At 48.6% G+C, this 26,664-nt stretch overlaps 1 protein-coding gene across 1 annotated transcript in view; it reads left to right on the forward strand.

Moving 5' to 3' along the window:
* Positions 1-26,664, forward strand: part of INSC (INSC spindle orientation adaptor protein) — a 120,568-nt gene that overhangs the window by 71,589 nt on the left and 22,315 nt on the right. The window contains exons 9-10 of the mRNA XM_032881247.1: positions 5,746-5,871; positions 24,680-24,851. Coding sequence (XP_032737138.1) covers positions 5,746-5,871; positions 24,680-24,851 — 298 coding nt within the window. The remainder of the gene's footprint in view (positions 1-5,745; positions 5,872-24,679; positions 24,852-26,664) is intronic.

Here is a 26,664-nt window from a genome sequence, read left to right on the forward strand (position 1 = left end):
GAGGGAAAGACAAAATTGAGGATGACAGTGGTTTTCATCAATTACAATGGAAGGTTCTCTTTAAAGATTTATTTATTTATTTATTTTATTGAGAGAGAGAGAGAGAGAGAGAGCATGGTAGGGAAGGGCAGAGGGGAAGAGAGAGTCCTGAGCAGACTCCCCACTGAGTGGGGAGCCCAGTGTGGGGCTTGACCCCAGGACCCTAAGATCATGACCAGAGCCAAAATCAATAATTTGATGTTTAACCAACTGAGCCACACAGGCACCCCACGGTGGAAGTTTTATTTTGCTAGCTTCGTGGTTAATTTGCCCCTAAACTTGGGGTCCAAACACTTCGGGCAAATACAGACAATTGATAACCCTAGGATTTTATTTCATTTTTACTATTTTTTTTTTAAATTTAAGAAATGACATTGCCATGGAGATAGAAGCAGTGATCTAATTGGAAGCAAAGTTACGTCTTTCAGTCGACTTCACGTGGCAGCCCCAGGAAGACACTGTAGCTCAGTGGTTCCCTGTCTTGGCTCTGTCACCATCCCTCAGGGGGTTTTTGGAAACCACAGATAATTTTTTGCCCCACCTAAATTTACTGAGGTCTTGGGGTAAGACCTGAGACTCTGCATTTTAATAATCCCTACAGGTAATTCCAAGGTAAATTCCAATTTACCCTACAGGTAATTGCACTCTCAGAATCACCCATCTAAGTCCTTAAAGAAATCTGGAAGAGGAGAGTAAATGCTTGTTGACTCTGCATAGGGGAGAAGAAAATTGTATAGAACAGCAATAGCTGACATTTGAGTGTTGCTGTCCAGCATGCTTAATGCCTTACAGACATTATTTCCTTTAAATCCTAAAACCATCCTAGGAAGTAGATATCGTGTTTTTCTCATCTATGATTGAGGACATGGTTTAAGGGTCTTACTCAAGGTCACACAACTGATAAAGAGTGGAATCAGAATTGGAGCCCAAGTCTCTTTAAATCAGAGCTCATGATCCTCAAGCCCAGGGTGGTGACTTCTTGTTCTATCCTGACCCTTTAGACTCTTGGGCCAAAGAGTGACTCAGAAGTTCTCAACCCTGATGAGTATTGGAATCACTAGGGAGCTTTAGGTGTCACACAGCTAGTAAGTGGGTGAGCTGGAATTTGAAACTGCCTGCTTGGCAACAAAGGCTATGCTCTTACTTAGTATTCTGAGCTGCCTCTTAGCAGTTCTTTCTCCTCTTTCTCCTTCTTCTCCTCCTCTTCCTCCTTCTGCCCTTCTCCCCGCTTCTACAACCTTCATTATTTGCTGCCTCCTTTCTTTTCACCAAGCACCGTGCTAAGCTTTTCATTTACTACTTCACTGATCCTCCCAATGACCTTCTGACATGTTATAATTCCCATTTTTAAGATGAGGGAATAGAGGCTCAGAGAAAACGTAAACAACATGTCCGAGGTCATGTGCTTTCAGGACAAAGCTGGTATTTTAACTAGACCTACTGACTCCAGAATCTTAATCTCAGCTTCTTATGTCTCCAACCCTTGGGAGAGAGCAGACAGAAGGCTGAAGGGAAGAGAAGATTCAGTGACGACTCCCGTCTTTCCAGCCTAGAAGATGGTGACACTGGTTCCTCCAGTGGAGTCACTGTTCTTGGGTTCTCAATCCTGACAGTGATGCAGGAGTTGGGAGTCCCTCATACCTTCTATGGTGCCTCCGCATGGCAGCCTCACTATCGATGCTCATTGAGTGTGCCCAACGCTGTGACAAATGTGGGATGGCTGCTCTCAGTGGCCTTCCTCACCCACCTTCTTGGGGCCCAGCGTGGTCTGCCTTTGGCCACTTCATCCATCTGAGCTGCCTCCAGAAGACGATTTGGGCAGCCTGTCTGAGGTCTGTCCTCTCAGCCCCTTGAGTTCTGTTGAAGGCCAAGAACAAACCTAGTCTTCCCTGTGATGGTCATGGTCAGCCCCACCCCTTCCTGAGGACAGAGCCGAGCAAACTCCCCTGTGCTTTGTCAAAATCACCCCCTCTCCTGCTCCTCTATTACTAACCCTCCCCCTGACTAGCCTACACCCCACAAGTGGCCTCCTTAGCTTTCTGACAGTTGATCCCAAGTCTGTCTGAATAATACCTACCATGATACACTTTGGCTTTGAGCCCAGCGCTTTCTACAAAATTAAACAAGCTCCAGCCAACAGTGCCATTCCACCGGCACAGGCGATTCCCGGCTCTACTCTAAGCTGAGTGCTGCTCTTGGGTCCAGGAGGGGTCTCCAGGGGTGTCCACACAACTAATCCATCTCACTTTCTCGGCAGCCTCCCTCCTTCTCTCCCTTCCACATACCCCAACTCTTGGGATGCCTTTCATGAGGATTTGAGATCCTCTTCCAACCAGGAAGCTTTCCACAGGCTGACCCTCCCCTGGCTATCCAGACCTGGGAGCTGGGCCCTTTCACATATGTTAACTCAGTTGTTCCCCCGATAGCTTGGCTGTGTAGCTACCATGACCCCGTTTTTAGTCAAAGTTAACCAGCAGCAAAGCCAGGGTTTGAACCAGAATCCCTGCAATCCAGGTTTTTCTTCCCTTTAGCTTTTGCAGTAGCTAAAAATGCGAAGAGAGCTATTTTTCACAGTCTTGGGAAACAATGTAATGAAAATCCAATGCAGATGGGTACAGAGGCTTAAATATATAAATATGCTGGCTTCACTGTCTCCTGAGCCAAAGGAAACCTGCCATATTGATCCTGGCTCTCAGTCTGGCATTCTTTGGTATCATTTCTTTGTTGGCTGCTCCAGATGTAAATACTTACCCACTTATTGATCTACCTGTCATATCCATATACTTATGTATCTATGTATCTATCATTTATCCATCATTTCTATCATTGTACATAATAATATTTATACTACATATGCTTAAATATGAGCATACACATATAAAAATATATAAAATATATATATATATAAATATATATACATATATATATAAACACATATAGATGTACCTACATATATAAGCACCTATAGGTATATAAATACTTGTATGTGGAGAGAGGTCCTCAATAACCAGCCAGGCTGGCTTGGGAGACCATAGAGCTCCTGTTCCTTTTCTTCTCACTTTAAAAAGCAATTTGACTTTCCTTCAGTGACTCTCTGAATAAGACCTTTATGTGCAGCCCTCTTCAGCTGTCTCAGAAACCATGAGAAAGCCAGAAGACAGGGATAAAGGATTGTGGAGTGACAAGTCAGAGAGGGAGCGCCTTGTCACGCACTAGAGTCTATCTTTATCAGAGTCGTGCCGTGCATTTACAATCAGAGTACTTCTGTTTGACCTTTCCACAGTCCTCTCTCAGATGATGTTAGGAGCTCCTTCTCTGTGTTCCTCTAACCCTGCACACCCTCATTTCATCACACTCCTCCTTGGATTTCTTTCCCGCTTTAAAGATTAGCTGTCATCCCATGACTCACGGGTTGTCAGACCATGAGTTCAATATGGACCGGACCTGAGACAGTGTTGTTCTGTGCTCAGCACAGCGTCTGGCTTATAATACACCATTAATAGTTTCTGGCTGCATGAATGCATTCATCTGTTTCCCCACCAGATGAACTACCCCAAAAGGAAGTGGGAAGATGAAAGTTAAGGACCGCTCTCAGCTGATGATAAAATGTTGGAAATGACGAACTCATTTGGTTCCTGCCGTGACAGGCAGCAGAACTCTCAGAATGAAAGGGCTGCTGGGCTGAGTTTTGTGGGATGCCGGGTTGAGAAGATTCGGGACTTGTTGCGACAATTCTGCGCCGGGCTGTCATGGTCTTGGCTGCTTCTCCTTCCAGTTCCTCACTCATTATCTGCGCCGTCAGTCACAGCTGCATCCCCAAAACACGAAACAGTGCCTGTTGCGAGGTATATTGTTTCTTGAAAGTTCACAAAGATCTGACGGGGAATGGTATTTTTGCCGAACTCAACCTCCTTCTTCCTACAACATTTTTTTTTTTCCCAGTTTGGGGAGCAGAGTGCAACAGGTTTAGTTAGAGCCAGGAGGAGTAAGGTTAAAGGCAGGTGCCCTGCCAGACCGAGTTCCTGTCAGTCTTCATGCATTCCTGGTTGCCGCCACTCCCAGGCACCCTTGTAGCCATCAGGGAAGGGCAGAGGGAGGAAAGAGGGCAGAGCCAGATGGGGGTGTCCAGAGTCTCCTGCTCTAGACATTCATGGTGGTGTTACCACCGGTTTGCTGGGCACTCTGGTGGGTCTGCTTTGTGATCTGTCAGCTCCCTCATTTTGGTCTGAGAGCCTGGGCTTGGGGGAAGCTCCAGTGATTTTTTAATAGGGTAACTCTGACCACCTAGGACGTGTGCCTCACCCCAGGCTTCTTCTCAGAAGTCCTCCCAGACTGCTGTGAAGTCTCCACAAGTGAAACATGTTTCCATGACCAGCTGTCACAAAAGAACTCTACGTCCACACTCAGCTAGGGTGATTGCTCCTAAAGGTTTCTTTTTCTTTTCTTTTCTTTTTTTTTTTTTTTTTGTTTTCCTTTTACAAACCAGAGTGAAGAAGGGAAAACAAGGATGTGTAGATTTGGGTGAATTATTTCACCCATCTGGACTTGGCGTTTTTTCCCTCCCAAAATGAGAGTAAATTCCAGTATTGATATAAATAAGACTCCTTTTTTGTACGCCTGCCATGGTTGGGAGGATCTGAGGAATGATGGTGGTTGCTGGAGGAGGGGGAACCCGCACTGGGCTCCTAGGCTTCAGTTTCCTCCACCTGCCTCAGACTTGCTTCTTCTAGAATCTATTTCTGAGGGCTCCAGGCTTGTTCTGAGGCAGGCTGCTGAGTGGAAGCGGTGTTGAATGGTGTTGAGCCTGGCCCTCTCAAATATGTCTGGCCTAGACCCTACTACCCTAGCCCCAGAAGCATCTGGGGAGTCCCTCCTCCAGTTTGGACTATTAGAGCGATGTTCCTTGTGGAAGGAGCATTTCTTTGCAGCATGTATGTGAGCATGGAAGTGTGTGTGTGTGTGTGTGTGTGTGTGTGTGTGTGTGTGTGTGTGTTGTGTGTGTGTGTTTAGGAACCATAGGAGAAGAAACACTCTTTTCTTTCTACCACCTTCTTAGTTCTCTAGCTGGTGTCCTATAAATTGAGCTGACAAAAGATTAACAAGAGAATAACAAACCAAACTTTCTTAGTACGTACATCACGACTACACAGGGAGCTCTCAGAGATGAGTGAGTCAGAGGGTTGGTTAGAACTTGTACTTATATAGCAAAGAACAATTTTAGAGAAATAACAAAACAAGGAACAGGAAACCTGAGAAGAACTTTGAATCTCTAGGGCTGGCAGATCGTGATAAGGCAAAGCTACGGAAAACTAATAATGGATGAAGGATGGTTAGTCAGATTTGTTGTGAAGATTCCCCTGGGGCCACCTCCGTGCTAGAAGGTTCTGAAGTTTTCTCTGATGATTAACTTTTTTCCTTCCCAGTAGAAAGGGGAAGGGGATAGCTCTGTAAATGTGCGTCCTCCTTTTAGGCAAACAGGAGGAGGGCAGAGATCTCTGGTATCTCCTTCTTCCCAATTACCTTTAGTTCAAAATAATCTTTATGCCCCAGGAATCCCCCAGGAATGTATTCTGGGGGGACATATTCAGCTGCCTTCCAGACCTGAAAAAAACATCACAGCTGGGTGAGGGATGTCAGTTATTCTCACACTAGCCCCAGGACAGGGGACCCAGGGAGGTCATGTGACATTTTCTCTTTTCTTGGCAGGAGGGTGGGGTTGTAGCCCTCTTCAAGGTCTGCCGCCAGGACAGCTTCCGGTGCTTATACCCCCAGGCGCTGCGCACGCTGGCCTCTATTTGCTGCGTGGAAGAGGGTGTCCACCAGCTGGAGAAGGTGAGAGAGCAGCTGCCTGGCTGGGGTGGGGTGTGAGGTCCCTGAATCAGGAGGGCAGTGGGTGGGGCCTGATCGACCTGGTGGCCCCCCAGGCCTCTTCCCTGAGAACCTCTTTCCCCAGGCATCCCTCCGAAGGGGTTGCTGGAATCTTGACTGTGGGAGTTAATGAAGAGGATAGGGATTGAGGAGTCTGGCCAGGTAGGGCAGGGCTCAGAGGGGCACTCAGCACGTTCTGGGTGGAGTGGCCAACAGTCCAGTGGGCAGAACAGAGCAGGAGGTAGACAGTTAGGGTGCCGAGTGGTGTCGAAGGTTAGGGCTTTTGGTTCTTCACACATGGCAGGACCCAAGTGGAAGGAGGAGGATCCCACTCCCTGGGAAACTGAGTGGGCAAAAGAAGGAAGCCTTGGCCTGGGCAAAGCAGGCGGGGCTCCGCCAAGACAGAGGGATTGGGTCAGGGAAATGGAGCCTAAGTCCAAGCGTATGTTGGGTCCATATGGCATGGGGTGGGCGGGGCCAGAGGGAAGCGAGTGATGTGGTAGACCCAGGAGCCTCAGGCCCAGACGCCCCCAGGGCAGTGTCACTAATTCCATCTATCCTACCCGCCCCCCCCACCCAGGTTGTAAGGGTGAGGTTGCTCTTCAGCTACCCAGACCTGAGTGGCTATGAGACCTACAGATGAGCTGTCAGGGACTTTAGCCAGGAGGGTTGGGGAGGCTAGGGCTGACATTTGGAGATGTCTCAACCAAGTTTCAGGGAAAGATGTTGAACACTTTTATGGAAGAGAGGCACAAAGGCCAGGAATAGCCTGAAGATGGTTGTGGTACTCTCAGAATTAAGGGGTAGGTGTCTTGCGTCTGGTCTGTATGGGGATGGGGCAAACAAAGTGTTCCCCTCAACTCTGTACCCATGTCCCCCAGTCTGGTGCTGGCTCCAGAAAACCCACACCCTACCAGCTTCTTCACTTTGGTCTGGACTCCTAATCAGATGGTTATCTCATGTCCTGCCTGCCTCTTTCCACGGGACAGGGATCATGGGCTCAGAGACGCTTTTGGCCAAGGTTGGAGGATGGTGAGGGATTCTGCTCATTTTACAGAGGAGAAGGCTGTGGGTCAAAATGGGGAAGTAATTTTTGTGAGGTCACAAAGCAAGATGGTGGAAGAGCTAGTACCAGTCCTCTGGGCAGAGCCTCCCCTTCCTGTGGGGGTGGAGACCTTTGTGTGTGTGTGTGCTTACACGGAGAGCAGAATGGGGGAGGCGGAGGGACAAACTAGATGGACACACAGACTCCCTGAGGCAAATGCATTGGACGTCTCCAGCTCTATGTGCTGAATAATCTTCTCCCTTCTCCCATAAAATCCTCTTCCTAGGACAGTGGAAACACGAAACTGGTTTTGTTTTCCATTTTCTTTCATGCTGGTTAGTGGGAAGAACAGGAAAAAAATAGAAGGGACTGGAATCACCAGTTGTCCAAAAGCAGTGGATTTCTTGGCTTCGGAGATTTTCAGAGCAGCAGGAAATTTCTAATCCAGGGAAGAAAAACAGCAGAGCTTTTTTGTTTAGAGCTGAAAACCTGTGTAGCTGGGGAGTCTGGAGGCGATTTTTCCTTCCACCTTCCTGCTGCTGCTCCAAAACCAGAAGGCACGAAGTCACCTTTACCAGGCCAGATGGGCCACCCAGGGCCTGTGTTGACCTAGCCCTAACACACATCCCTTTTTAACTCACTAGAACCCTGTGAGGTGACCCCCCCTTTTTTTTTTTTTAAGATTTTATTTGTTTATTAGACAGAGAGAGAAAGAGAGAGATCACAAGCAGGCAGAGAGGCAGGCAGAGAGAGAGAGGGAAGCAGGCTCCCTGCTGAGCAGAGAGCCCGATGCGGGGCTCCATCCCAGGCCCCCGAGACCATGACCCGAGCCCAAGGCAGAGGCTTAACCCACTGAAACACCCAGGTGCCCCGAGGTGAACACTCTTTATGTCTCCATCTTAAAGACAGGAAACTGAGTCTCAGGCAGTCTCAGCGACTTGCCTAAAATCACAAAGAACATTCTAGAGCCAGAATTTGGACCCCGTCGGCCTGAGTCTGACGCCTGGGCTTCCTGACCGCCGTGCTGGTTTTACAGATTCTCTCAGAGTGCCAAAAGAGTCCTTGCAGCTAAACCCACGGTCTCCTTGCTGCTCCTGGCCAATATGCCAACCTTCCCCGGCCCAGGAGAAGGTAGTCCTAACTGGGCATTCCCCTCATCTGGGGCAGATTACTTTCCATACACAAACAGTCCGGAAACACCTCTAAGCCCAGCGCTGAGCAGGAGGGAAAACAGCCAGAGAAGAGCCCCCTGGTGGTCAGAATAGCAACTACATGCTACAGCCGTGGTGCTTTGCTTAGCAGTTCCCAGGGATTTCTTCTTATATCTGATGCTTGCCTGAGTGTGCAAACGTCCCCATTACACAGATGAAGAAACCAAGGCTTAGAGAACTGAAATGACTTGTCACCCAGAATTACACAGCATGGAGTTCATTCATTCAGCAAATATTTTTTGACTGCTCTTTGCCTGGTACTACTGTTTCAGTTACCGGGAGCTTAGTGAACAAAACAGCCAAACCCCTCATCCTCATGGAGCTTCTATTCAAGTGCAGGGGGTGGCAAGCCAAGACCTGTCACATTCAGCCTGCTGCCTGTTTCGGTATAGCCCGTGAGTGGAGAAATTACCCCCCGCCCCCTTTTTAAATAGTTAAAAAAAATCGGAAGAATAACATTTTGTAGCCTGTGAAAATTCTGTGAAATTCTAATTCAAATTTTTGACCCAGAAAGTTGTCGTGGAACTGGCATTCTTATTCATTTAGGTGTTGACAGTCTACCTTTATGCTACAGCAGTGAGTTGAGTAATTGTATGAGACCATAAGGCCCACAGAGCCAAAAATATTTCCTGTCTGGCCCTCGGCAGAAAATGTGTTTTGACCCTAGTTCTAACAGGTAATCAGATCATTGTGACAATGATGAACAGGACAGTTAACAGCGAATACTTGCTTTGGGCAAGCACTTTGCTAAGCCCTTCCTTTCACTGTGTCTTGTAATCGTTACCACCCCGATGATACTGTGATTATCCTCCTTGTTTACAGAAGGATGGGAGGCTCAGGGAAGTGAAGCACCTTGCTCAAGGGCACACAGCTAATGGGTGGTCCAGGAGACATGTAGTCAAGCTCTACCAAGCCAGAGCCAGCCTGGGCTGTGAACCATCATGTGGACCCAGGACTAATATCTAACACTGTGAGGCCTCACAGTGCACTGCTTCCAAAATTGAGAGAAATTCTAGACCCAGGAAGGGCTCAGGGTCTCTCCCACCCCTGCCATGCCCTCTTCCCCAGATCGTGCCCACACCTGCCCCAACTGTGTGATCTGGGCTACTGAGAGCTGGCCTCAGAGGCTCTAGTGAGGTTGGCCATTGTTAGTGTTTAGAGTGCAGGGTGGAGAAGCCCAGAGACAGGCTGGATTATAGAAACCGCAGCAGGACAGGGGAGGTAAAGACAGGATAGGGAGTGTGGTGTCCAGTGGCTCTTGCCCGCCGCACAGTCACAAGGCCCAATTCACGCACTAGTCACAGAATGTCAAAGTCCCAGCCTCGGCTAATTTGCTGGCCTGGGCTCCTTGCTGAGGCCCACTTGACTAATTGGCAGTGAGAAATGATCTGGATTTGGTGAAATTCATCTTTGTCATGCTGCTCCCCCACTTTCCTCCAACCCCAGAAAGGTCTGTTAAATCACTCACAGACTCTAGTGACAGCAGCGTGGGTCTAGCCAGGACACCAGACACACATGCCTGGGCTCTGTTGGGTGTGGGGCACTCATGTGGTCCTTGATTCAGGCGTGGATCCATTCATCCACTCTGTGAAGTCACTTCAGCACCAGCGTCCTCCTTGCTTCTGTCATCCAGCCGTCCGCTCACTCATTCATTCATCTGCTCAGTCCATCATGCAGCAACCATGCTCTGCATCCCTTCCCTCCTGGTAATCTGCTGAGAAGCCGCCCAGCACGGTGGGGAAGCCATGACCTCTGATGGTCAGGCTTTCCTGGTTGGGAGCACAGGGTTCTCCACGACAAGTTTGGGTACCTTTCCCTGAGGACTTGGCTTACCTTCCCAGAGGTGCCGTGTCCTCAGTTAAATGGGCATGAGGAGATCTACCCCCGAGGACCGTCAGAGGAGACTAGATGCACAGGAACGTGGTGCTGTTCGCATGAGGCACCAAGAAAGGGTAGCTGTTATGACGGCATTTAGAGAGACAGTCACCAGGATTTGACCACCAGTGGCCTGGGGAAGATTACCATCGGGTGGACTGGGGGAGTGCTGACCTGGCGGGAGGAGGACGCTGGCATGGTGGGAGATGCTGCTCAGGGCTCAGTATGGAGAAGCTGGGTGGGGCTGGGGCACGAGTCCTCCTATCCTTTCCGTTTTACAGATGAGGAAACTGCTTGGAACTGGAGAGCTTTAGGCTGGTTCTGAGGTGGGGATTGCAGAGGAACGGCTTCCTGGGAGCCAAGCTGCGCGTGTTAGCTAGGGCAGTGGGCAGACTTGGACACTCCCTGAAGAGGGTTGGTGGGGTGACATGTCAAAGCACAGTGCAGGCCTCTCCAAAGGTGTCTGGAGTGTCTTTCAAGAATCTATTCTTTCTTTTCAGAGGCCTGGTTCATCCTGGCCGCAGCCTCTCCTACATTGTATTTCCCCTAAACCAGTGAGTTTCAGGAAGTCTGTCCTACGTGCCTTGTGTCCTTGGCAGGTAGTCACCCCTCATTCCCCAGACTCTGTGCTAGGCTCTGGAGAGGAGGGACAAACAGCTATGTTCTCTCTCTCCCCCTGGGGTTGGCTGGGGCAAAGCCAAGAAATTCAGACAGCGGAAAGGGGCTGTTCCATGGCCATCAGAGGCCACAGGCCAGTGGCACCACCTCTGCTTTGGGTGCTGGTGAAGGCGGGAGTAGGGAGGCAGTGGAGCTTGGCTCAGAGGACAAAGGAGGAGCTCCCAGGCAGGCCAAGGGAAAGGGGCCTCAGCAAAGGCAGAGGTTCTCCACAGCTGGCCAGTGGATGGTGGAGCTCTAAGTCTTTCAGGAGCTCTATATTCAATGAACTGGGGGAGCCTGAAAAAAAGACAATGTTCTCTGGATCCTACCTTGGAGAAGACTGGAGGAAGAAAACAAGGGCCCAGGAGGGAGTGAGGGCCCCAGAGCCACACAGTCCAATGAGAGCAGACAGACCCAACTCCATCTGGATGGCCAGAGACGACCCAGCCTGCCTGGCCTGGTCATGACAGACTTCCTGGGGAGAGCTGTAGGGTTTAGATAGGCTGACAGAGAGCTAGGGGACAAGTCATTCCTCTCTGAACCATGGTTTCCACTTTATAACTTGGGGACAACTCTTCCTTGGTGGAGGGGCCACGATGAGGCGGTGGGACAGTGTGGGCGGGGCTCGCCCTATGGTGCCTGCGAGGAGGGAGCACTCCACCTGGGTTGGCTTCCTCTTCCTCTTTCTTGCCCATTTGTCTCTACTATTTCAGGTGGATCTGGGGAAACCCTGCATACCCCTAAAGAGGCTGAGTCCTGGGACTTTTACAACAGTCCTGGCAGAGTCCCAGATGTTCTGCGCAGTGAGAGGGATGGTCAGGGCACTGCGGGTGCAGGAGCCGGGTTTGGACAGGGCCAGGGGCCAGGATGGAGTTGCAGGGGGTGGGGGCTTGAGCGAGACTGGGGCTGTGGTCCAGGCAGGGGGGGGGGGATCTGAGGGGTAGGAACCCATGGGTCTAGGGCCATAATGGGGACATGGGGGGCACCCAAAGCCCATTGCTAAGACAGCCTCAGACAACCTCAGAGACAGTTCTAGGAAGTGCCTCTTCCAGCCTTGAGACCAGAAACCATCTTGCTTTCAAAAGAGCTTCCTTTTATTCCCACCCCCTCCCTTTTGTTTATTTTTTCAAATAAGGAGTTCACCCTGTGCTGGAGCCAAAAGGAGAGTTTAATGAAAATCGATGGAGAAATTAAAGATGGAAAGAAATTAAAGATGAGCAGAGGGCAGGGAATGAGGGTTCAATTTCAAGTCCAAGAAGAAAATTATCAGTGGCAAGGGTTGGGAAAACTGCTGCCTCTCTCCACGCAGCTCTGCCACCCCTCCCCTGTCTCCTGGGCCCATTTCTTGGGATTGAGATGCCCCGACTTCTGAAGGGCTAGGCTGGAGGCGGGGGGGCCTGAATCCAGCTTTTTAAATCCCAGAGACCCTTGGCAGGAGGGGGCAAGGTGTAAGGGGGCCACTAGGGCACGATCTGCCACTCCAGCTGCCATTTCACAGGACTTTCTCTCCCTGCTTCTTCCCTGCAGAGTTGCAGATGATCATAAATAGATAATATTCACACAAAAAAATCCAGTTTTTACTTTCTTTTTCTCATTTGATTCTCACAATCACATTATAAGGAAGGCAGAGAGAGATGGTCCCACCCATTTTACAGAGGGCAGAGTTGAGGCTGGAAGGCATACAGACACAGTGAGGGAGGCAGAGCCTGGGTTGGGAACCCCATTTTTTTTGCTCCCAGCTATAGGTTCTATTTGCTACAGTCTTCTTTGCATACTTTCCCTAGCTAAAAACAGTGTGGTGTGCAGACCCCAGGGCAAGGAAGCTATTCTATCTTGATATAGTCAGTTCTAGTTTGTCAGTGAGGTTTGGTGGGGAGAGTGGGGCAAGAAATCTGCTTAATTTAACTTGCAGCCCCTTCTTTAGCCAGGAGTAGCTCCTAGAGGGAGAGAGAAAGAGAGATAATGTCTCTGGATGGAGATCCCAGATACCTCTCCATCCCAGGGCTCAACCCTCCGAAGCTTATCAGCTTCCCCCTCCCCTCCAGCCCCCAGGTGCAGGCCTTCACCTGCCTTGGAAATGGGCTGGAACAGTGCAAAGAACCCCAGGGTTCGAGGTCAACTGTCTGTGCTGACTGGCAGGTAGACAGGGGTGGGGACTGCAAGGGGACTGTCTAGAGGGAGTGTGGTTCATTTCCTTTCCTGAGTTCCAAGTCTCCCAAGCTTCTCCCTCTGCCTTGAGAGTAGGGGGTGAGGTGGCTTGAAGGAGGCCAGGATGTGAAGAGGCAAGAACAAAATTAGGCACTGTCCCACCTCCCTGCAAGCCCTCCCTCCCCCAATCCACTCCCCCCACCCCCGCCAACCCGCAAGAGTTCGCGCTGAGATGACAGGCCAGTATTGTTCAGACTGAAGGAAGGCCCTGCTGGTTTGGGGGGCTGCAGCCCATGCACAAGGCACAACCCGAGTTTGGACAAGGCAGGGAGCCCTCTGGCAGCGGGAACAAGTGCAGCAGCGGAGGCAGGCTGGGCTCCGTCGGGGCTGCCGTAGGTTCCCGTGCGTTGTGCGGCAGCGACCCCTGGTGGATAAGAGCGGCAGCGGCAGCCCTGTCTCTGCCTGAGGCCGTCTTCTGGAGCTGTCCAGGCTGGTGGGCTCAGGGTCCGAACCACCCATCCAGAACAGTGTGTCCTGTGTATGTCATGTGTGTGGGGAGGAAGGAGGGAGATTTGAAAATTCAAGGCAACAGGAACTTCTTCCTACCAATCCAGCTTCCTCGAGAAGAAGGATGTGGATAGAATTTGTAATCTAACGTGTGTCCGACTCCCAGAAACCTTCCTGAGCCTCCCCAGTTCTCACTGGACCCCAAACCGCTCGGCCTGACACAGAGGTGCCTGTGAGCAGACTGCTTCTGGCACATTACCCCTTTGGTGAGCAAGCCTGGGTTCCATGCCCAGTTTCAGCACTTAAGAGGTGTTGACCTGGTAGTCTTCTAAGTCCTGGTCCCTTCATATGTAAAGAGGAGTGATAGTCCCTACCTTGCAGGCTGTGAGGATGAAATGAGTGCATGTGCCATACACGTGAGGCATTTTTTCCCCTTTCCTGCCAGAGTCCTCCACTGGACATCTTCAGGCCTTCCTTGCTTTGGTGCACCTGCCTAGGCTGGGGAGGCCTGGGAAGGCGTCTCACACGCCCTTGCTGAAAGGGCTCTGATGCCCTTCTCTGGTCAGCCTTCCCAACTGCTCTCTTCCCTCCTGGCACTCACACTGTACTCGCAGCTGCTCCTGAAGCGTGTCCCACGCTGCCTGGCCTCGGAGCTCTGTCTCGGCTTCCTACCAATAGACACCATATTGTCCACCACGTAGCCCATCAGGGAAGTGGCTTGCACACCCAGGTGAGCAATGCTTGCCATATGACTGGATAAATATTGTTGGAAGAGTTCTAGTGCATTCTTCCCCATTGCAGAGGAGAGAGTAGAGGCCCAGAGAAGGGAGGTGATGTGCACACACACCCCCCACTCCTACTGTGAGCAGCAGGCCTGAGGCCAGAAGGCAGGTCATGGGAGCTCACTGGGCTGCAGCCTGGCCTCTGTGAACTGTTTCAGGCCCAGGGGTGGGGTGGGCGTGGGGAGTGCAGATAATGAAACATCCCTTCAGTAAGGACAGAATGCCCCAAAATCTGTCTGTGGGATTTTCCCTGAGCCCCCTTTTATACCATCCATCCCTAGTAATTTGTTCCAGCTTGCCCTCCTCTTGCTTTCACTCCTCTGGCCCCGAGCCCACATTCTTGGGTCCCCAAACAAACCTTGTCCCCAGCTTAGGGGTTTATGGGGAGAACCCGGGCCAGACTGTCCTTTGCCGCGGGTTTGCTGAAGACCCATAAGCAAGTTTTCTAGTCCCCACGAAACTCCGTTTTCTCATTTGGCGGAGGGAGGCGTGTGTTCCCCGGGGACCGTGTGACATATGAAATAATTTTGGAAGACAAATGTGATGAACAAATGTCCGAAGCGGTGAGCAGGCCGGGCTGGGAATTCTGGGGCCTCTTCTCCAGGGTTGGGTGTGTGGTGAGGGGGCAATGGCCCTCGTTCCTTGAGGAGTTGCCTGGGTGCCTCCCCCCTGGGAGTTCACAGATGGAGGCCTGTGCTTCTGTGCAGGTGGGTGGTGGGCTGAGGAGGCACAGACTCGGAGAAGTGCATTTCCCGCCTGTCCCCCAAGCAATCTGGTGAGAGCAGAAAATAAATAAGTCCGATGTAAACACAATGCCGATGCTGGGGAGGCAGGAAGCTGGGCCACGGGGATGCGGGGGTTCCTGGGGACCCTGGACAAGGTGTAGAGGAGCCTGCACCCCCCACGCTGCCTTCCCCTTTGGCTTCTGAAGTCTGGAGGTGAGCCAGGGAAAGGCAGTTGCTCGGGCAGGAAGGGGAGAGGCTAAGGAGGCTGAGGGGGTGGCAGAAGGTGTCGGTGTGGGGCAAACCTGACTAGGGAGGACCCACTCACATGGAGAGTAGGCCCGCTCTCACAGCACAGAGCCAGAACCACTGTCCTGCCCCGGCCAGCAGGTGACCAGCCTGTGGTCCCCAGCAGCAGAGTCAGAGAGAGACAGGGAGAGGGAGGGGGGATGAGAAAGAGGAAGAGGGAGGGGAGATGGTTGGACATGCCCAGGGAGAAGGAACAACATGCAGGGGAGTTTCATTCTTCTCTGGGCTGCGTCAGAGGTAGGAAGCACTTTGCCACTTAGCCATAGCTGGATAGGCAGTGCCCCCATTGTCATCTGCTCAAGGTGCAGAGTGGCCTCGCAGGGTGGGTTTCATTGTCATTCTCCTGATGAGCAATGATTTTGAGCATTTTCCCACATCCTTATTGACCCTTAGGATATTTTCTGTGAAATGTCTGACACTTTGGTCCATTTAAAAAAAATGACTTCTTTGTCTTTTTGTTATTGAATTATAAACTTGGATAAACATATTCTACGTATGAAACTTTTGTCAGGTATATGTCTTGAGAATATACATTCTCAGCCCGTGGTCTGCTCTTCCATTCTCTTAATGGTGTCTTCTGATGAATAGAAAGGCTTAACTTAGGTAAAGTCCAGTTTATTGATCTATTCTTTCATAGTTGGTGCTTTTTGTGTCCATTGAAGAAGTGCTTATTTAAATCATAAGAGACTCTTAATCTCTGGAAACAAACTGAGGGTTGCTCCAGTGGAGGGGTATGGGAGGGATGGGGAGGCTAGGTGATGGACATTGGGGAGGGTACATGCTACAGTGAGTGCTGTGTATTGTGTAAGACTGATGAACCACAGACCTGTATCCCTGAAACAAATAATACATTATATGTTCATTTTAAAAAAGTATAAAAACCCTAAAAAAAAGTGTTTGTTTACCCCCTAATCATGAAGGTATCCTATATTTTCTTCTAGAAGCTTTATTGTGTTACACTCTATATTTAGGTCTCTGATCTATTTCAAATTAATTTTTTTAGTGGTGTTCGAAATTCAGTGTTTTCCAAGTGATATCCAGTTGTTCTAGCACCATTTGCCAAAAAGACCATCTTTCACCATTTAATTAAAGAGGTGACTTTGTTGTTAGTAAAGTGAGTCTGTTTCTGGAATTTTTTTCTTTTTCCTGTTCCATTAGTCTTTTGTCCATCCTTGTGCCAAGATGACACTGTCTGAGTCCCTGTAGTCTATAACAAATTTTAGCATTTAGTAGTATAAATCCTCTAACTTTGTTCTTTAAGATTATCTTGGTAATTCTAAGTTATTTTTCTTTTTCTGTACATTTTAGAATCCACTTGTTAATTCCCACAGAAATACCTGCAAGGATTTTGATTGGGATTTCTTTAAATTTATAAATAAATTTTGGGATTATTGACATCTTAGACAGTATAGAGTTTTCCAATCAATAAATGTAGTATAATCTCTTTATAGAGACTGCCTTAATTTCTCTTAGTTATGTTTTGAGTTTTCAACATCTTACATGAGTGTCAACATCTTGAATATCTTTTTAAGACTTATTTCTGGGTGTGTTTTATGCTTATTAAGTCCTATCTTAAAATCTTACTTTCTAATTGTTGCTGATACATAGAAAATACAATTTTGAATATAATGGTATATAGACTCTTTTGGATTTTATACAGATTTGGATTGTGTTCAGATTGTGTACATAGTCATGGGATCTTTAAACTATGAAAGTTCTTCCTCTTTTCTGGTAATTTTACCTTTGTATTTCTTTTTCTTATCTTATTTCATTGGCTAAGGCCACTGTAAAATGTAAAATAAGAGTGGTGATAATGGATATCTGTCTTTTTCCTGGTTTGGGGGAATTCCTTCAAAATTTTATTTACTATTTCATTATTAACTGTGATATCATTATCACTTTAAGGATTAGATAACAGGCTCAGAGAAGGTAAGTAACCTGCTCATTTCACCAAGTCAGCAAGTAGCACAGGTGAATTGTGAAGCCTGACTTTTCTCTCTCCTAAGATTGGGCAGCTTCTACCATACCATAGGTACATCTGGGACAGGGGTGCTCAACCTAAGATCCCTGTTGGAATTAGTTGAGGAGTCTTTAAAAATATTGATACCAAGACTCTATCCCAGATCAATTAAATCAGATTTTCTGGTGGTGAATCCCAGGCATTAGTAATTTTAAAACTTTCCCAGATGATTCTAATCATCTGAGAACCCAGGCTAAGAACCACTGGTCTAGAAGCATTTTTGGCACAATTCCCACCTGAGCTGTGACCAGGAGTGCTTTGCTGAAAACTTGGTGTTTTTACATCAGCACAGGCCTGCTAACCCTAACTCAAAGGGAAGTGAATTTGTTCTTGCTGGTCTTTTGATACCCTCTCCCAAACTCCTCTCCTACCCCCAAAGGCCTTCAGAGCATCTGTTTGACAATCCACTTTAAGGAAAATCATGTGCCTGACAGGGAAATTATTTTTTATTTGTCAGTAAAATAAAGTGATTCTATCGCTGGTTTTCCTCTACTGCAATACCTCATCTCTCTGTACCTCAATGACTTCCTTAGCAAACTGGTTATAATCCCTTTCATCCATTGTCCCATTCTCTATTACATATTAATGTTTGTTTTATCCATTTTGACACTGAGCTTTTAATACAAAATTCTTGTTTGCAATAGCAAAGGAGGTTGAGTGGTGTCTGGGACATGTTAGTTTGGAAGGAGGATAATATGACCCTCCCAGAGGCCTGTTTTACTTTCATAGCTTTCTACAGAGCTGTCAGCTCTACCAGCACTCCTTAAAACAAATACCCCATTTTATAAAGTGAGCCTTTAACCCCTTACGTTGTGCACAGATTCTGTGTTGGAACTTGCCCTGATCTGGTTTATATCCCGCATTCAGATCTTGCTTCTGATGGATGGATTCATTTATTCCACCCAATGCTTCTCCCTGTCCCTTGGCCCACTTGTCTTTGTTTCCTTGGGCATGACATTTGCTTCCCTCTCTATGATTGACTTTTCCCTCTGGCTATATCTTGCCTGGGCAAGCAGATCTGTCCTGCCTGGTCCCATAAGCAGAATTCCCACAGCTTTGTGGTCCCCACTTGTCTTTTTTTTTTCCCCTGCAGACTTCAAGTGTCTGAGTGGACAGACAGATGAAAGGAAATCCGGGGGTCTTTAGGTGTTCTTCCTCCCCTATGGCTGAGTTGCCACCACATTCGTGTGATTCTGTTAAGTGTTACAACCCAGCAACCTTCTGCCTTTCCCTAAAAATTAAACATGCAGAATGGAACTGGAAGATAGCAACCCAGCACCAGAATATATGGTGGGTCTTTATGTACTAGCCAGTATCCTTTAGATATCGGCATTAACGCCACCAGTGATGCTTTTTTAATAATTAGTGGGAGGAGAAGTTTGCTCATAAATCTGATGTAATGTTTACTGTGCATTTTGGGTTCCACTAGCTCCCTCTGTGTCCAGACTCCAGGTGCATCAGCCCTGCTACTCAGGTGATGACCAGGTCATACCATCCTCATCATCACTTGCATGCCCTCCCATGAGGAAAGCTTAGCCTTGGGCCCAGGCCAATCCCATTCCATGTAAAAGCTAATTACATATAAGTGCTTCCAGCAGCAATTTCTTTAGAGGTGTGAAAGTGCTTTGATTAAATTGTTCTCCTGGCATCATTAAGTTTATGTCCAGGGATGGGAAGTCGTGGTGTGAGGATGGAGACTTTTCAGAAATGGGACCAGTGTTTGAGGAAGCTGGCCTCAGGCTGGGCCACTCCTGGGGCCAGTGTAGGAACTAAGCTAAGCAGCCCCCATTGACCTGACCCTTTCACTTGCTTCTCCATTCACTGCCTTTTCCAAAGGCTGCCCAGAGGGGCACAGGGCAAAGGGTGAGGAGGCCAGGATGGGAATTCCGGCCCTGGCACTAATGTGCTTCATGGCCTTGATGAACTCTGCCTTCTCAGTGCTCTGTCTCCCCACCATTCAGCCTGCTGTGTTAACTGCCATGTGTCAGGCTTCAGCTGGGTGCTGGGGACCAGAGATGATTCAGTACAGGAGCTGCCCAGAGCAGCATATAGTGCTGCTGTATAGGGGTGGACATATAAACATATAGCAGCATATAGGGGTGGACATATAAACTTATGCAGACAGCCTGACACAATAAGTGTGCTAGTTGTGATCAGACCAGAGTGGTATGGCAGCTGGAAGGACAGAGACACTCTGTGGGAGGCAGACATGTGTTCACAGAGGAGATGTCTTACCTGAATCTAAGAAGGGAGTTGGGGCAGGGACTGGGAAGATGACCACTCAAGCTTTAGGTGAACTGGGTTTGAGGTGCCTATGGAATATCCAGGCGAATTAATTTGGGAGTTAAACATAAAGTGATTGAGTGGCAGGCTGGAAATGTAGATGTGGATCTCAGGAAAGAAGGTTGGGGCTGCAGAGCTAGGTTTGGGAGTCATCAGAGTGAGTCACTGAGGCCAATTGGCTTGGGTGTTCTTGACTGAGATGGTACAAATGGGGCTAACGGGGGAACCTTGGGTAAGCTACCTTAGGTGCATGCAAAGGAGGGCAGACTAAAGGAGCAAACGATAGTGGTAGTTAGCTAGGGAAGAGATGAGCCCCCCAAATGAGGTATCATGGAGTCCCAAGCAGGAGAGAGCACTGAGGTGGAAAGGTCAAGTCAAAGAGGGACTGGGAGGCTGCCAGGCAAATCCCCAAATCCTTTTTAAACATGTGATTTTTCTCTCTCTCTTTCATCTTTTATTTCTCTGTGCATCTCTCTGTCTTTGTTTCTCCATCTCTTGTTTCATCCTGATTCATCTTTGTACCAGGGCCTAGTTCAGGGCCCACCACAAGGTAGGTGCACAATTAATGTTTGATGAGCTATGAAGAGATGCAGGGACTATCCTACTTTTCTCTTTATTCTCCTCTGAGGGATTGTAGTTATTCATCTTATTGATGCTGGTCAGGAATTGAAATAGGAGTCACTCCTCTTTTAAAAGTTCTAGTTCTGGGCTGCATGAGTTGGTGCTCAAACAAGTAGGAAAGCCTGTGGGCCCCAACTCAGAGGGCTGAGGTTCCCAGTGGGGTCTCAGTCCTGGGGGGCCCTACAGAAAGGTGAGTAGGAATCAGGGCCCCAGATCTAGAGATGGCTACAATCATCAGGTGTGGAAGAGATGGGATGATGGCACCACCATGTGGCAGATATTTTACCTACATTATCTTTATTAACTTCCAATATCCTCTGACGTGGGTATTTTTACCCCCACTTAGAGATAAAGTCTCAAAGTAAGTACAAAGATTGTGCAGCTAATAAGATGCAGAAGCAGGATACAGACCCAGGTAGGTGTGACTCCAGAGCCTGTGCATGTTCTGATGCTACAGGAATGGGTTCAGGCACTGGGAAGCCTAGAGCCCAGTGGTATAGTCCCTCCAGGCCTCTCACTTGTGATGAGCTGGCTGGGTTGGAGTTGCTGAGAGGGTGATGCACACAGAGATCAACTTGGGCTAGTGGCATCTTGCTGACAAGCAGGCAGAGTGGCACATCATTATCATCAGAGCCAAAGGCCCAGGAAATTGGCCCAATGTGACAACTCCCAAATAGAAAAATGGGCAAAACACATGAACAGGCAATTCATAGAAAAAGTCCAAGTGGCAAAAACCAAAATCAAAAGCCAAACCTAATCAAAGTAAAATGGAAGCGTGAAAAGGCTCAGAGCTTCTTTGTAGAAAGTGAAGACATGCATATTAAAATACAAATTCTGCATATCCACCAAACTGGCAAAAATTTAGAATCTGACAGTACCAAATGTTTGCAAGAATATGGAGTTAACTGAGTTTATACATTACTGATGGGAATATAGATTGCTACAGCTGTTCTGCAGAACAACTTGACAACACTAATAAAATTAAAGATGTGCAGACCCTATGAGTTAGTAATTCCACTCCTCGATGGAGACCCGTAGAGAATCTGGCATCTATGCACCAGAAGACACTTAGAAGAATATTTACTGTATATTATATAGCATATACAGAATATTATTATATGTTATAGCAAAAACTGAGAAATGACTCAAATAACCATCGATAGGAGAATACATAAATGAATCACAATCAGTTTATACAATGAAATACCACCCATCAGTGAAAATAAATGGACCTTAGCCACAGGCACCAACAGGAAGGAGTTTCCCAAACATAATGCTGATGGGGGGATAAAGCAAACTGCTATATACAGTATGAAACCATTTATGTCAAGTTCAAAATTTTATAAAGCAATATACATGCAATAAATCTCTAAAGAAAACAGGGAATAATAAGCACAAAATTCAGGGTAGTGGCCCATCCACTAGGGAACAACAGAGATATGAGATCAAGAACTGCATACTGGGGGCTTTCTGATGTTATTTTATTCCTAATACTAGAATTTCTGGATATTAGGCATATACATACACACAGATAGTTGTTCATTTTGATATTTTTTTGTATGTCATACATTTGCAACACACACACATGTGTTCTCTTTGGAAGGGATGGTATATTTTGTAATTAACAAGATACTAGAAGAGATCTGAAGCATAAGGGAAGCAGGACAGCGGCCAGTTGCTAGGACAGGACACCACAGACATTCTTCTCTGGGAAATCTAAGGGCAGAAGAGGAATCAGGCTCAGTCAGAGTCACTCTCTTGAGGTCATGAATCTGTGGACTCCAGGAGCTGCTCTTTCTTTCTGGAGCTGCTCTTTCCTGTGGTGGCCTTTGCTCCCAATATCTCCTCTGCAATGCTGTTCCTCTCCCTTTACTCATCTAAAGTGTGTGTTCAAGTTTTCGGCTGTCACTCACTTGCATTTACTCCTCCTGTGCCCAAAGCCTGCTACTACATGTGAGGCCTGAATGAGCTGTCGTCCCCAGGCTTGCAGAGTGTCCAGGGCGACAGGGGACACAGACAGGGGAGACAGAATCACATCACAGTGCTCCTCCCAATTGCTGGGCACAAAGTCATCTGTAAACCTTGTTAAAAGGCAAATTACAGGCCTCCCCAGAGTCTGAGTAGGTCTGGGTGGGGCCCAGAAACATGCCTTGGAGAAATCCTCAGTGAATTTGGTGCAGCTGGTCCTCGGACACCTCTTGGAGAAACAGTGTGGTGAACGCAATGTTGCTAACAGAGCTCTGAGGGCCACCACCCCAAGCTGGGATGTGGGCATTAAGTCAGGGTGGCTTCCAGGGGCCTCCCCAGAGGGTGTCCTCATGGGAAACCACACTGTAAAATGGTTATTTGTGGATGAGCCTCCTGCTTCACTGCAGGGGCTACCCTGCCCTGGCTTACCTCTGCTTTGGGGAAATCACACTTGGTGGGTTTGCTGAGGAGCATTTTGCGTTGGAAAGCAGGCCTGCTGTCCAGCCGTTGATGACCCAAGCCCTTGGAGACCATTAGCCCCTGGCCTCTCTAGTGTGTTTAGAGTGGCCCATCTCCAAGCATGTACTGGGGACTAGATTTGGGTCTGGTTTGGGCCTGACCAGCACTCTCAGATGGGTTTGGGAATGCAATTCCATATGCCTCCAAGATCAGACTGAGGAGACCAGATAACTGAGACCATTAGCTGTCACCATGGATAGTGCTGGAAGGGGGAAAGGGATAAAGGCCAGGCAGTTTCTTATGTTGGCAAGCTGCCAGTAGGGCTGCTTCCTCTTTCGAGGCCCAGAGCAGCCCCCTTTGCTTACCTGGGCCCCAGTGAGGCCCCCTCTGAAGGCCCCCTAGTCAGATGTCTGGCATGAGTCCAGTCCTGCCAGCGGCCGCCTGGCTGCTATTTGTTCTTTTTTATTAGGCACTTCCAGGTGAGTTTTATTGTGGACAGCTCCCCCAGCTCCTCTTCCCACGTTCGTCTCTTTCTGAGTCTGAGATTGCCAAAGGCTTTTACAGCTAATGGGCCTTACAGCTCCCAAGAGCCATTTAAGTGAGGCCCAGAAGTCAATGGTGGTAATTAGTCAAGAGAAACACTGACCTCTGGAGAACTGCTTGAGCTGAGTGGCAGGAAGTGAAGGTGTAGGGACAGGAGCCCCGGGCCTTCAGCAGGCATGGGGAGCATTGGCACGGAGGTCTCCTCACTTCACCTCTCCCTGGTTCTTCCCGGCCTCATCCCTGCCCCCACTCCTAACAGGGGGAGGACTTCTGGGTGCTTGATAACAGGGTCCTCAGGCAGGTTGGTGTCCTGGGGTATCTCAGGGGCAGCACGCACCCTGCTGAGCTAACTCTGATACATTACTACCCACCACCCCTCCCCTGCCTTTCTCCAGAAAGACTCATCTACTGATGCTTGATGAGGCGGAGGTCTGAGCTCAGCTGTGACTTCTCAGGAGGCAGTATGATGTCCTGATAGAAACCGTGGGCTTGGGGCGCCTGGGTGGCTCAGTGTGTTAGGCCTCTGCCTTCGGCTCGGGTCGTGATCCCAGGGTCCTGGGATCGGGCCCCGCATCGGGCTCTCTGCTCAGCAGGGATCCTGCTTCCTCCTCTCTCTCTGCCTGCCTCTCTGCCTGCCTGTGATCTTTCTCTATCAAATGAATAAATAAAATCTTTAAAAAAAAAAAAAAGAAAGAAACCGTGGGCTTTGAAGCTAGACAATTCGGGTTCAAATTCCAAACCAACTTGTTTTAAAGTTTGTGATCTGCAGCAAGTCAGTGAACCTTTTTGTGTCTCGGTTTCTTCATCTGTAAAATGGGGAGACTAATCATGCTGGCCTCCAAGGCTTCTGACAAGGAGGAAATGGTATGCGTACTGTACTTGGAGAGATGAACTCTTGATAAGTAGAAGCTATTATTGTGCCATGAGTAAGTAAGTCTGATGGAGGCAGAACTGGGAAGCTGAAGCCTTTATCTGGCATTCCCATCCCACCACACCCCAGTTCGTTCCTCTCTGGTTAGGCAGAAGGAGCAAGCCTCTAGGGGAGCAGCCGTCTTTCTAGCGGGCGAGGATGGCAGAGGACAGGATACGGAGGGAAGGAGGTTGACCCCAGCCTAGAGCTAACCCAAGGAAGGGAAGAGAGAGCCAACACTTGTCAAGCGTCCTGTCTGGATTCGCATCGCCTACTTCATCACCTTAATCCCCAACACCCTGTTGGTGGATGAAGATACAGTGTCTCAGAGAGGCTGTGACTATGACCAAGTCATACGGTTCAAGTAAGAGGGGGCCAGGGCTGGAGCTCGGGGTGTGGGATTTCTAAGTGACTGTTCTTTTTACTGTATTTTGCTGTGGTGCATTGTCAGGGGCTAGCCCCTGGGCGCTTGGCTTGGTGTCTGCTATCTAAGAAGCCCCTGGGAGGTCACCGGTCTCTGCTGGAGCCAAGGGTAAGGCTTCAGATGCAGGACTTGGGGTCCTTCAGCGGCCTTGCCACCAGGTTTTCCTGGCTCCACACAGAGTCCTGGGATGGTTGGACCCTGTGGGGGGCTTGTGTCTATCTCCTCACTGTCGTGAGCAGTGGTGCTCTCCTGGGATGTACAGGGCCATGCCCTCTCTCCCCCCTGCAGGTGGACGGCGTTCTGTGCTTGGCCGACATCCTGACTGATGACAGCCACTCAGAGGCCACGCGGGCTGAGGCTGCGGCTGTGGTCGCCCAGGTCACGTCCCCACACCTGCCCTTTACTCAGCACCTCAGCAGCTTTCTGGAGAGCATGGAAGAAATTGTGACAGCTCTTGTCAGTGAGTCACCCTGGGCGGGAGGGGACTGCTGTATGAGTGGGACTTGTCACAGTTGTCTTCAGTGGGGGCCAAGGAGGCCTTCCTGCCCCCCCTCCATCACACACCCACACTCACTGCACCCCATGTAGCTTGCACTGATGTCACACTAGCTGAAATCCCACTGTTCATGCAGCAGAGGTTGGAAAAAACTTTCTTGTCAAATCTCCTATTAAAATGTATGCAGCCTTCTGAGAAGCTCTTTGAGTTAAGGTCACATTGGGATTAATGGACCTTTCAGAATAGAGACCAGGACAAGCCCCATGGAGATGTAGAGGACCTTGAATTTTGAGGTTCAGATCCTTGACCAGAAAGACTCTGACGGGCTTTGTTCCTGAAGTCTCAGACTATTATAGACAATGAATGTCACAACAATGACGGGGCACGTAGCTTCTCGGAAGGCACTGGTACATGCCAGCCTGCCATCTGCAAGCCCACCACTGGGCCCACAGCGCAGGGCCTTGAAGGCTTTGACTCTTCTGGATTCCCCCACTCATACTTGTGTACTCCTGGCTGGAGAATCATAGTCTGAGATCTAGAATGTTCTCTTCCTCCAGCTTCTCTTTCCAAAACTGCTGAAGCTGGGACTTCTCTAGATAAAATCCTCAGGAAACTTGTTTTGCAAACCACATCCTTCTTTTATAAGTGCTGGCAAGGGTGTGTGTTTCTACTTCTACCCCTATCCCTGTCACTGTCTCCATGTCCATGTGTGATTGAAACTGAATGAAAATTAGTCTCATCAGAAAATCCAGCATTCACTCTTGGGATCATCAAACCAGGGAAGATTTGGAGTAGCACGAATATAGGGGCAGCACAGAAACTGGGTTAGGAGTCTGAACATTCGAGTGTGACTTTTGTCTTTTCATTCATCCATTCAACAAAGAGCTGTTTACCAGCAGTCCTGGGCAGGCCCTTCACAATTTTCCTGATATAGAAAACATGAGGTTGGAGCCATTTCTCTCAAGTCCTTCTAGCTCTAGAATTTTCAGATCTGCAAGGACTTTGAACAGAAGAGTCATCAGTTACCCTGACTCTATGGCTGATTCTAGGCACGGGGGCAGTGGCACCCACAGGCCAGGCTGGGACACCTCAATTTGCCAGGATCTACATTTCTTCAAAGTTGAGAAAACCTAGAAGCCAACTCTTGAAAGTCTTGGCTGGAAAGAACTCAAGAGAGCAGAAAGTTCAATGCTCACTCAATAGGAGAAGAAACCTAGGTCTAGAGAGGTTGAAGAACCTTCTTAAGGTAACATAACATTGTGAGGATTCACTTATGCCTTGAGTCTCATCCTCAATCCTCCATCAGAGCCAGGCAGGAAACATAAATGGTTGAAGAGGGTCAGATGGAAGAAGAAAATAAGAAAATTTGAATCCTGCCTGAAACTGAAAAGCATGTGCATTGATGAAGGGTAGGTGGTGGTCACTGTTAAACTCCCCATTGATCAGTTGCCATGTAGGAAAGGCCAATTTTTAAAGACAAAACAAAAATCCTAAATTTTATTGAAAATCTCCCAATGTATAAGTGATAGCAAGAAACAACTAAACATCCCCAAATCAATATGGTCTAAATAATCTTTCCAACTATTGCTGTCATCTCCATCCCTACTTCTTGGCCCAGGCTGGATTTCTCCCTGAAGAAGAGGAGCTTCTCTATTTCTTTCCCCCTGATGAAGATGCATTGTAGAGTCTACTCTGAGAGTCAGCAGATGGGATGAATTTCCTGGGCAGGACGCCAGGGCTCTGTTCTTTGGTGGGAAATAGCCCTCCAATTTCTTGC

Source organism: Lontra canadensis, unplaced genomic scaffold (genome assembly GCF_010015895.1).
Source record: "Lontra canadensis isolate GAN:19392208 unplaced genomic scaffold, GSC_riverotter_1.0 scaffold74, whole genome shotgun sequence".
NCBI classification, from domain to species: Eukaryota; Metazoa; Chordata; class Mammalia; order Carnivora; family Mustelidae; genus Lontra; species Lontra canadensis.